The 12,597-nt window shown below is 43.3% G+C and overlaps 1 protein-coding gene across 1 annotated transcript in view; it reads left to right on the top strand.

The window, feature by feature from the left end:
• MYO18B (myosin XVIIIB) overlaps window positions 1-12,597 on the top strand; it is a 358,263-nt gene that overhangs the window by 56,246 nt on the left and 289,420 nt on the right. Inside the window, exon 12 of the mRNA XM_074295232.1 lies at window positions 6,683-6,827. Coding sequence (XP_074151333.1) covers window positions 6,683-6,827 — 145 coding nt within the window. The remainder of the gene's footprint in view (window positions 1-6,682; window positions 6,828-12,597) is intronic.

Here is a 12,597-nt window from a genome sequence, read left to right as displayed (position 1 = left end):
ATTACAGACAATGTAATTTGGGATATGCAGAGAGGCTGTCCTCACGAGGGAGTTCCCTTTTCCAGTGAAATCCAGATCTAGTCCCTTTTCCTAAGTACTAAGTAATTCTTTGGGGGGCAGTATTATCACCCGGGGAGTCCATGTGGGCCTGTTGTAGGAGGCAGCATTTGAGCAAAACCTCGAGGGAAGTTATGGATTCTTAGGGCCAGAGAAAAGGAGAGACTTTGGACGCCTTCAAGTTCATGCCTCTCCAATAAAAATCTAGAATTTCCTCTCCAATACGCCAACCCAACCAGTGCTTGAATTTCTTCTGTGACAGGGTGCTCCCTACCTGCCACGGCTGCCTCAGAGGCAGGATTCAAATCCAGTGCCTATGATTTCTAGCACAGTAGATAGAGTCCGGTCAGGAGAGCCTGAGTTAAAATCCGGTTTCAGACACTCACTAATTGTATGACTCTGGGTAAGTTACTTCACCCAGTCTGCCTCAATTTCCTCATCTGTAAAATGAGCTGGAGAAGGAAATGGCAAAGGATTTCTGCCAAGAAAACCCCAAATGGGCAACTAAGAGTCATATTCAAGTGAAGGACAAAGAGCTGTGTGCTGACCTCTGCATTAATACAAAGGCCCTGCCCTCAAGGAGCTGACAGTCTAACGAAAGAAACAACCTGTAAACAATTGGGTGCGTCTAAGATCCGTACAGGGAAGAGAGAAGAGGATTTGGGGGGCAGATCTAAGTGGTGGGGAGGCAGGAGTGAAGGGAAGGATTAGGAAAGGTCTCCTGTGGAAGACAGGATTAGATCTTGGTCGTCAAGGAGTTAGGAGGGAGGGCACTGCAGGCAGGGGGAATGACCAGTGCAGTCCAAAGGGGATGGACGTCATGTGAGAGGAACAGCAAGGCTGCCAGGGCTGTATGAAGCGGTGTCAAGGGGAATGAAGTGTGAGAAGAAGGTAAAGCTCAGGAGGGGCCAGGCTGGAGCAGACCATAAATTCCAGGCTTTGAGGGGTGAAGTGATGTAGCTAAATCATCTCTACGTGGCTGATCTCGGATTTGAATCCAGATCCTTTCTTCATTTTTTGACTTTATGTCTCAAACCCAGCACAGAACATGGTAAACAGGAGACCCTCCATGTACGCTGGCTAATTGATTGCATCGAACATTGTTTTATCCGCAGCCTTATTGGCTCTGCATCTGCTCGGTCTGTCCCCAGTGAGGTGGCGAACACAGGTGGGCAGGGAGCATCCCTGAGTCGTGTCTGCACTTCCCATAGCATCCGGCCCAGGGCTGGGCACACACTGCCTGCTTAGCAGATGCTCAGAGACTGGTCTGAGCTCTGGGGAGGCAGAGATGGGCAGATCCAGCCTCCCCCTCCCTGGCTCTTTCTCACAGTGCTGCTCTTGATCTATTTGTACTGAAAATAATTCATGTTCCCAGGCAACCTGCAGAAGGTGGGGGCTGCATGGCCAACAATACAATGCCCAAAGGAAATAGACTTGTTCAAGGTCACCCCGCAAGTGAAGGGCTATTGTAGGAAAAGACTTCCTCAACCCAGGCGTCTCATCACCTCATCCTCCTCCGCACCCCCAGCTCTCTCACAATCCTAAATTTCTTTGCTCCCTGCCTTTTCTCTCTCCCTCCCTCCCTTTCTTTTCCTTCTTACTTCCCTTCCTCCCTCCCTGCTCTTGTCTCTCCCTTCCTCTCTTCCTCTTTGTCTTTCTTTTTCCCTTCCTCTTTCTCTCTTCCTATCATCTTTCTTTCTTTTCTTCCCCCTCTTTCTCCTTCTCTCTCTCTCTTTCTCTCTCTTTCTCTTGCTCTCTCTCTTTCTCTCTCTCTCTTTCTCTCTCTCTCTTTCTCTCTCTCTTGCTCTCTCACTCTCTCTCTCTCTCTCTCTCTCTCTCTCTCTCTCTCTCTCTCTTGCTCGCTCTCTTTCTTTCCTCCTTCCCTCCCTTCCTTTATCTCTCTTTCTTTGTCTCTCTGCCTTTATCTCTGTCTCTTCTTTATCTCTGTCACCCCCCTTTCCCTTCTCTCCTCTCTTTCTGAGGTTACATCATCCCAGCCCAGACACAATTTTTCTCTTTTTGCAAATGAATCAAAGAAATAATAAGCATTTCCCTCCCCGAGGATGAGGCTTCTGACACCTTTATGAGGCACCAAACGGCTCCATCTGTGAAGAGACAAAGCTGGAGCGTCCTATTGCTTCAGGTTGAGCTTTCTAATCTGGCTGAGGTCACTCCGGCTGTGGGGTGGAAGGAAGGACGGCCAACTCCAGTTGGTTCGCATAGTTTGGCGACTGGACCATTGTTTGGGGACCTGCTCACCCCCTCTGCAGAGTGTGTGTGATGTGGGAGGTTGAAGGAGGGGAAGGAGGCTGAGGGATGCTTTTCAGCTTAAGGCTAAGGCATGCAGCTGCAGCAGCTGTCCAGGGTCCTACTGGGGTGGGAGAACCTGGCAGAGCCCACTCTGATGGCAGAATGTCATAATGTCATATTGACATAGTGTCATAATGAGATACCAGAGAAGCACTTAATGGAAATGTATTCAGCATAACATCATTTTATGAACTATCAATTAAGAAGCAGTGTGCATACTAGTTAATAATTTAGATAATAGATAAAATATTTATACAATAATTTAGATAATAATTTAGTTTCAAATTTCATCTCTGACAGTTATTGGTTATGACCCTGACCCATCTCTTTGCCTCAATTTCCTCATCTTTTTTTTTTTCTTTCTTTCTTTTTTTTTTTGAGGCTGAGGTTAAGTGACTTGCCCAGGGTCACACAGCTAGGAAGTATCAAGTGTCTGAGACCAGATTTGAACTCGAGTCCTCCTGAATTCAGGGCTGGTGCTCTATCCACTGTGCCACCTAGCTGCCCCAATTTCCTCATATTTTTAATGACTAGTGCTCTCTTTCATTATTTTGCCTCTATTTTATATAGCATTTATATTCTATGTATTTTATATAGAATATGCAATATATACAGTGATCCTCTCTATATTTGTCTTACTTGATAGAATATAAACTTTTCAAGGCTAGGACCTGTTTCAGAATCTTTATTCTTATCTCTTCAATGTCTTGCCCAGTACATGGCATCTAGTAGGTGCTTAATAAATGCTCACTGATTAACTGTGGCTCAAACAAGGTCATGGATGAAGAGACATTGAGCAGGTCGATTAGAAGAGTTTCTAATTTCCTGGGTCTTGGCTACCTGCAATTGCTTAGAGATTTCTCAGGATAAGAAGAGACTGACTTCCAGGACCCCACTTTGGAATACTGGAGAGAGGAGGTCATGTTTTGATTTGAGTGGATGATCAGAGTGGGGTCCAATGGCCAGATCAGGATGGCTGGAGATGGTCCTGGACTCAATGGGAGCCCTTGGCCTTTTTAAGCTAAGCTCTTTTTTTTTTTCCCCTGAGACTGGGGTTAAGTGACTTGCCCAGGGTCACACAGCTAGGACGTATTAAGTGTCTGAGATCAGATTTGAACTCAGGTCTTCCTGAATTCAAGGCTGGTGCTCTATACACTGCGCCACCTAGCTGCCCCTAAGCTAAGCTCTTTAACAGGTCTCCATTTGGCTGAGGCAACACCCATTCAGGGATTCAGGTTAGGTAAGAAATAAGGCAAAGAATGGCTTTTTTTTACCTACTCAAAAAAGAAAAAAAAATCCATCTGGGAGGGCAAGACCCTTATTTAGTCTATTGCTCTCATCTGCTATCATGCCTGGGGGTCTCGTCAGGAGTGTGTCTGAGCCAAGGGTCACATCATGGCACTAGGGAGGGAGGGGGATGTGCAAAGGAGGAAGCAAAGTATATAGGAAAATAGATGAATAAGGTAAACACCCAAAGTTATGTGGGTATTAAGATTTGAATCCAGGTCTCCTGACTTCAGAGCAGCTAGGTGCTGCCTTAATACACAGAGAACAGTTTCCTGATCTGTAAAATGAGCTGGAGAAGAAATGGCAGACTCATTCAGTATTTCTACCAAGAAAACCTCCAAAGAGTTCAGAAAAATCAGACATGGTTGAAAGGGTTGGATAATGATAACGGCCGATTCCCAATCTCTCCCCTCACTGGAGAAAGGAAGGAGAAGCAAATGCAAGAAGCTTCCTTGAGGTTCCTCCATTTTTCTTCTCTAGAACATGAGGAAGGAAAGTGTCTGCTGATAGGGTCTGCCCATAATTTTCAGTGTGATGCTCGCAGCTGACGATGGGGGCTGTAAGCAATATGCCGTTGCCACTGTCCTTGCCACGTCCTTTCTCTCGTGTTTGCGAATCTCATAAATAACCACGAGCAGGTTGGCAGGAAGCTGGCTTCTCGGTGCCCCCTCCCCTCCCGGCGTGGGGGGAGTGGGGGTTGCTAGACTGAGCTCGTGGTCGCTAGAGGGGATTTTGTGTTCCCCAGGTGTCCCAGGAAAATGATAGATCATCGGCACAGGCCTTGACTATTATTGAAACGCTTCCATGGTGAATCACTCAGTGTGGCTGCTTTGTTTGATTTTCCTTTTGCTGGTTGGCTGATGGTCCCCGAGGGACTCTTATTGTTGGAAAAAGCTGCCAGAAAAAGACCTGGTGCCCTCAGTGCCAAAGAAACCCCGGGGGGGCAGGACCCTGTCTGCTCCCTCTTCCCTCTCCTCCCCAGGCTTCTATTGCTCTCATCTGCTATCATGCCTGGGGGTCTCATCGGGAGTGTGTCTGAGCCAAGGGTCACATCATGGCACTAGGGAGGGAGGGGGATGGCTACCCCAGGGGAGGGGAAATCCAGACAGCTGATGGGGAGAGGAGAGGAGAGAAGAACAATCGGTCAGAGAGCTGGGTTCAAATCTTTTCTAGCAGTTATTAGAGCAGGACAAGGGGGCCTTAGAACAGGGGATGTCAGAGCAGGGAGGGAGCTTAGAACAGGGGATATCAGGGCTGGGAGGGAGCTTAGAACAGGGGATGTTAGAGCTTGGAATTTTTGAAACAGATCTAGACCCAATGGATGGCCAGAGAATAAAGATAAGCAGACCCAGATTGTAGATGACCCATCTGGGATCCCAGCCCAGGCCCTTTCAAGTTCCTTTTCCTCCCCTCCCCGCACTGCTCATCCCCAGTCCTACTTCCTCCATCTTCAGTTAACACAGGCTATTTTAACATTGACAGAAACCAAATTGAGATGGTTAGCCTCTGCAAACCTCCTTGCACACTCCCCAGTGAAACAGAAATTATTTTTGGATCATCTGGGCCAGGGCCCGGTGCCATAATTCAATGCTACCGACGGGTTTTTTTTGCATGCTACTTGCCAGCCCCAGTTTTAGGTTCTGGGCACACCAGGACAGAAGACTGAGCCTCCTTTAAAGGTAATTACTTCTTAGTAAAGATGTACACTACACAAATTATAGTGACCCATATGCACCCAGAGGCCCAGCACAGTGCGGGGAAAACGTAAGGGGGAGATGCTTTCATGGGGCCGAGGGGTAGATGAGGGAAGGCTTCCTGGGCAGGGGGCTTTCGGAAGAAAGAAGGGGCTTCAAGAGACAAGGGAAAGGAATAGCTGTCCATTTCAGGCATGGCTGGTGGCAGAAGCAAGGACCCATTGATGTGAGGGGGCAGAGGGAGGAAAGAGAAGGCATTTGGTCTGCCTGGGATCAGGAGTGGGGACTGAGAAAGTATATTGAAGCTGGATTTTGGAGGGCTTCTAAAGGCAGAGCTTTAAAAAGAATAATTCTCAAAGGAGCAATGTGCACTTATTAAGTGCCTACTGTATGCCAAGCATTTTGCTAAATACTACAAAGAGAAAGATATCAGTTCCTGCTCTCAAGGAACTTACAATTTATTTCAGTAAGATAAAAAAAAAGTGTGTGTGCGTGTGTGTGTGTGTGTGTATGTGTGTGTGTGTGTGTGTATCAGGTTGATCCAAGATAGCTTTGGAGGAAGACAGTAACAGGTGAGCCTTGAAATAAGTGGTTTAGAATTTATATAGTATTTTAAGGTTCACAAAGCACTTTAAAATAGACTATCTCATTTGATCCTCACAACCACACTGGACGGCAAGAGATTATTTTCTCTATTTTCCAAATAAGGAAACCGAGGCAGGTGACTTGCTCAGGGCCACACAGCTGGTAAGTACCTGAAGCAGGTTCCAATAGCTCAATGCTCTCAATGCAGCGGAACTACCTCACTGCTTCCAAGGAAATTAGGGATGCGAAGAGGGATTTGAGTAAGGAAAGCTGTCGTTGTTGTTGCCTGTCCCTTGGAGGTGCTGCCATAACATGAAAGTGATTTAAGTGAGGGAGGGTGGGTGAGGTCATCTGCCTCCCCTTCTCCCTCCAGAGCCACCTGAGTGCAGTGGCCAGGTGTAGATCAGGAGAACTGGAGATGGCCCTGGATAATGGGGAGACCTTGGTCTTTTTAAGCTAAGGTCTTCAAGGATCTCAGTTTGCCTGAGGCTGCGCCCATGCTGAAAGGAAAGCACTCAGGAATGGAGAGAGAGGCAAAGGATGTGAGGCAATGGGGAGCCCTTGGGGGTTCTTGAGGGTGTGTGATCAGGGCAGTGATGAGGGTGGACAGAGCAAAAGCAGAAAGTGGTTTAGGAGAGGCTGGAACTCCTCCAGATGTTGCCTCCCAGGGACTCTTGGGGCTCCCCTCACCATCACTTTACTTATACATGTGTCCAATCCCTTCTTCCTTTTCCCTTCTGTCACTCCAGCCTGAAGAGAAGCAGAAGGCTGCGATGGCATTCTCTCACCTCCAAGCGGCCATGGAGACGCTGGGCATCTCTACCAAGGAGCAGCAGGCCATTTGGCGGGTGCTGGCGGCTATTTATCATCTTGGAGCAGCAGGGGCGTGTAAAGGTAATGCTTTCATCCAATCCGACAAGCATTTATTAAGCAGCAAAGGTATGTGGGGTGTTTCTGTAGCTTGATGTTTGATGACTGCCCCAAGTCTCTTAGAGGTTTAAAATGGACGAGTCAGAAAGAGACTTGTTCTTTTTCTTTTTCTTGATCAGGGCTTGGGGTCCTGCTTGGTCTGTTGCCTTCTTCATTGGGAGGCGACGCCAATGTCTTCCCAGGACACCCCTGCCCAAGTGTGCTGATGGGTGTCCTAATGCACAGAGTAGAATGTTATTCCCTCCTTGGGAGTCCTTGCCCTCAGTCCATAGGCTGCGTCTCCTCAGGATACTTCTGGAGTTCTCTTTGGGACATCTCCTGGGGCTGCTGCTCATTCTTGGGCAAGTCTTCCTTTGGTGAGGGGGCTGGGAGTGGACTTTGATCAGTCAGTAAAGAAACAATTATTAAGCACCTACTATGTGAACTGGTTATTGGAAAGAGTCCAGTGAGTCAGAAAGAAACATCATTGCACAGCAGATCACGGCTCATTTATGCCTGTTTATCCATTTGTGTCTTCCCATTGGTTCACCATGTTTGGATTCTTCTCCAGTTCCTCTTTTCTGGATACCTGTGAGATAACCAGAGGAACACATGTGCCATCCATCGACTGTCCCCCAATTCTCACCATATGACCACTTTTTCTTTTTTCACTTACATATTGTTTTGATGATAATAATAGCCAATACTTAATATTTTTATAAGTCCTGCTATGTGCCACAGCACTGTGCTAAACATTTAACAAACATTGTCTCATTTGACCCACAACAATTCTAGGAGGTAGAAACTATTCTTATTCCCATTTTATGGGAGTTTTTAATTTATATATTATATATTAATATGTATAATATCATAATATAATATTATATATCATATTTATATTATAGATGAGATGAGAAGATTGAGGCAAACAGAGATTAAATGATTGACTCAAGAACATATAACTGATGGATGAGGATAGATTTGAACTCAGTTCTTGCTAATTTCAAGCTTAGCACTCCATCCACTATGTCATCTAACACCTTTGATAATAACATTCTTTATTTCTTGTAATGGGTAGTAGGCTGCTCATGTCAACCGTGTGCCTATATAGCTCTCTTTGGGTAATATGTATTATTGATTCTTCAGAGGCCATTATGTTCCATGACTGGCAGTGTGGTCAAAATATTGGTAAACTATCAGTATTAAAAAGATGGACCTTTGTTCAAGGGAGAAGTTTGGTGTCATTTACGGCATTATACAAGTTTCTCAAAGGAAATCCAGCCTTCTCTACTCCTGATCTTTTCTGGGTCCAATTTATTATTTATTTGTCACGTTTTCCAAGAGAAGTGTCATTTAAAGCATTATACAATTTCCCAGAGGAAATCCAGCTTTTTCTACTCCTGATCTTTTCTATGTCCAATATATTTGTCATCTTTTCCGAAATATATGTACAATATGTGAGCTCTACAAAGGTTCTCCATTAAAAGTACATATAATTTGTTTAGTGGACATTTATCATCCTCTTGGTTTTTTTTGTGTGAATAGTTAGTCAGTGATTAACTTAACCACATGGGGAGTTTGGTAACGCGTGAAACAAAATCATAAGTAAGAATTTCATTTCTCCATGCTGGTTAAAGACATTATTTTAACACCAGGTAGAAGTTCATTGAAATATATATGCTACTGAGAAAGGAGTCAAACAAAGGTGAAAATCAGTCATTCATTGGATGTTAAGGGGAAGGTCAATTCTCTGAGAGCCTCCACAGCTGTGGATCACAGCATCTGAAGGAGTTACAGGGCAGCCTTTGCTGATACAAGTGTGGTGGACTGGGAATGAGATAAATTGGAGGCAGAGGGAAGAGGAGAGAGGTCAGACAATGCAACAGCCTCTTGGCCCAGAGGTCAGAGAACAGCAATGGCCTCTCAGTCTCCTTGTATCATCCTCTCACACGAGGAGATCCATCCTGCAGGTCTGGCTTGGATCTCCAGCAACCACTGTCAGGTGGCTCCTGGTAGTATAACAATTGGATGAGAAAGTTGAGCATTCTGGACTGTTTGGTATTTTGCGGTCATCTGTGTCCCATGAAATATGAATAATGTCTCTATCATGGCCCTTGGTTATATTTACTTCTAAAAAAGTAGTAAAGACTTGCTGGCCATTTGTGGGGAAGACTGCCAAGGGGAATCTTTTTCAGGTTTGGATGGACCCAATAGGGGCTGAAGTTCTAACTCTAAATGATAAAATTTTATCTTTTAAAGATTTGATTATTTTTAAGATTTAAAAACAATTAAGTTCTGAATTCTTTCCTTCTATATCTTTCCCCGTCCATTATGAAGGCAAAGAAATGTAATATTAATTGTACATGTGAAATCATGAAAAATATCTCCATATTGACCATATCGCAAGCAAACAAATAAGAATGATGAAGTGAAAAATGGTGTGTTTCAATCTGCATTCAGGCTCCATCATTTCTTTTTCTGGAGGCGAATAGCATTTTTTAAAATCATAAATCTTTTGAAATTATCTTAGAACATTGTATTGATGAGAAAAACTAAGTCTATTATAGTTGATTGTCATATAATGTTATTACTGTGTATAATGTTCTCCTGAATCTGCTCATTTCACTTTGTATCAGTTCATCTAAGTCTTTCCAGGTTTTTCTGAGAGCATCCTGCTCATCATTTCTCATAGCACAATAGTATTCATGATTATATAGCACAGCTTTTTCAGCCATCCTCCAACTGATAGGTATCCCCTCAATTTCAGCTATTTGACATTACAAAAGACATAAATATTTTGTACTTACAGGTTCTTTATCTCTGATTTCTTTGGATGTAGACCTAGTAGTGATATTACTTGGTCACTTGGTCAAAAGGTATGTAGTTTTGTAGCTCTTTTTGGGTAGAGTCCCAAATTGTTCTTTAGAATGGTTGGACCAATTAACAACTTCTCCAACAATGCAATAGTACATTGTTTCTTTCTGAGTTATTCATTAGGGGTTGGCCATTATCACCTCTGGTCAAATCTCGGGTGATATCACCCGAGATATGATACAAGGGATGTTGGACTGAAAGGATTTGAGTTCAAATTCTAGCACTTCTATTGACTATTTCTGTGATTTTTTGAACAAGTCTCACTTCAGTTTTTTCTGAATTATAAAATGGAGTTGGACAAGATAATCAGCTCAAGATCTAAGACTCTGCCTTAATTTCACCTGAAAGAAGGCTCAATAATGCATCATCCTCAATAAAATAAATCTAAAGGTTAGAGTAGGAGAGAAAAATACAGATCATTCAGTCCAGTGTCATTTTTCATTTTAGGACTAGAGTGGATATCTAAGGGGCTCCCTATGGTCCTGGGACCCAAGTCCTCCAGTTCCTAGCCCTAAATGCATTTAGTTTTTAAAATGCCCTCATGTTCCCTTCTTTGGACAAGACTTTCTCTTGACTGTGGTGGGTTAATGGCCTGAGTTGGCTCGAGTGAAAGGGAGAGAGAATTCTTGGAGTGAAGGACCCTGTTTCTCCTTTCCACCATATGTACCTGGCAGTATGTCCTGGCAAGATTTCACAGCCCATCTATGTTGGCTCTGAGATAAAAAGGCAATTTGGGGGCTTTGCTTTTTTCCCCTCAGGCTGTCATTCAGTGCAGATGGAGAAGATTGCTGTGGCCTCTCAGAGTGGGTGTGTGAGAAATGATGATCCCTGCTCTCTCTTTATACAGACCAAGGCAAGGGCATGGGACCTTCCCTTGGTGTGGTACATAGGAAATGGCTACAAAGTCAGGAGAACTTGGGTTCCATCTCCATTTCTGACCCTTACTGGCCAAGTGTAGACTTTTCCTTCCTTCATTCTCATAAACTAAGTGGAGTGGTCCCAGTGCTGCCAGCCTCCTTGGAATGGTGTAAAGCTCAGATGAGAGAATCTATGTCAAGGGCTTGGCAGATATGTATGCGCAATGTGATTATTGCTTGTTGCTATTCATTCCTGATGCTTTTTTAAAATTAGCCATGAATCCCCTTGCAGCTGGCAGCTGCGAGAATGTCTATGCAGGAGGGCAGGTGCAATCCCTTCACAGGTATTCTATTTTGACTCCAAATTCATTGCAATGCTTGGAGCCTTTGAGGTTAGGGAAACTTGGGGCAGAGGCTGAAGAGGAGGCAGAATATGGATCGCTGTAAAGAACTTGGGATTTGGACTCAGAGAAAGTGAGTTTGGGTCACTTGTCCGTGTCTGTGAAATCTTGAAATAGAATTTCCCTTCTCTCAGTCTCCTTGGTAAAATCAAGAAATAGAAACGGATGGTCTAAAAGCCATTCCAGCATTAAGATCCTATATTTGATCTATATAGCATTACTGTAGGGGAGATGGGAATGGTGCTATTTATCTAATTGTGCATCCAGAGGAGTCCAGAATCATACAGAGAAAATGTGTCAGAGGCAGGATTTGAACCCAGGTGCTCCATATTAATCATGTGAAAAGAAACAGAGACACAAAAAATAACAATGCTTTGATCAGCATTCAGACCCCATTGGTTTTTTCTGGATCACATTTTCCATCATGAGTCCTTTGGAACGGTCTTAGATCACTGTCTTACTGAAAAGAGCTAAATCTGTCATACAATGCTGCTGTTACTGTGTACAGTGTTCTCCTGGTTCTGCTCATTTCACTTTGCATCAGTTCATGTAAGTTTTCCCATGTTTTTCTGAAATCAGCCTGCTCATTCTGCAGTAGCATTCCCTAACAGTCATGTACCACAACTTGTTCAGCCATCCCCCAATAAATGGACATCCCCTCAATTTTCCTTTTTTTTTTTCCAGTACAAAGAGAGTTATAAATATTTTTGTACAACTAGTTCATTTCTTTCCTTCTCCCTCCCCTTTTTGGTCTCTTTGTGATATAGGCCCAGTAGTGATATTACTGGATCAAAGCATATGCATGGTTTTATAGCCCTTGGGGCATAGTTACAAACTACCTTCTAGAATGGTTGAATCAGTTCACAACTCTACCAACAGTGCATTAGTGTCCCAATTTTCCCAAATCTTCTCCAGCACTTATCATTTTCCTTTTCTGTCACATTAGCCAATCTGATAGGTGTGAGGGGATACCTCAGAGTTATTTTAATTTATATTTTTTCTAATTAGTAGTTATTTAGAGCATTTTTCATCTAGCTATAGTTAGTTTAGATTTTTTTGGAGAACTGCCTGTTCTAGCAGTTAAGGAAATGACTTGTATTCTTATAAACTTGACTCAGTTCTCTATATATTTGAGAAACAAGGCTTTTATCAGTAAAATTGTTTTCAGCTTCTGCTTCCCTTAAAATCTTGGCTACATTGATTTTGTTTATGCAAAAACTTTTTAATGTAATCAAAACTATCCATTTTACTTCCTTTAATTTTCTCTAGTTCTTTCACAAATTCCTCCCTTCTCCAAAGCTCTGACAGGTAAACAAGGTAAACTTTTCTTTGCTCTCCTAATTTGCTTATAATACCATTCTTTATGTTTAAATCATGTACCCATTTTGATCTTATTTTGGTATATAGTATAAGATGTTGGTCTATATCTTATTTCTATCTTATTGTTTTCCAGTTTTCCCAGAAGTTTTTTTTTTTCAAATAGTGAGTTCTAGTTCAGAAAATGAAGGTGATTTACTACTGTATATTGTGTACCTAATCTATTCCACTGATTCACCAATCTATTTCTTAGCCAGATTGTTTTAATGATTGATGCTTTATGACAGTTTGTGATCGGGTATGGCT

Source organism: Sminthopsis crassicaudata, chromosome 1 (genome assembly GCF_048593235.1).
Source record: "Sminthopsis crassicaudata isolate SCR6 chromosome 1, ASM4859323v1, whole genome shotgun sequence".
NCBI classification, from domain to species: Eukaryota; Metazoa; Chordata; class Mammalia; order Dasyuromorphia; family Dasyuridae; genus Sminthopsis; species Sminthopsis crassicaudata.
The sequence above is the reverse complement of the archived record's forward strand: the minus strand, read 5'-3'. Positions and strand labels throughout refer to the sequence as shown.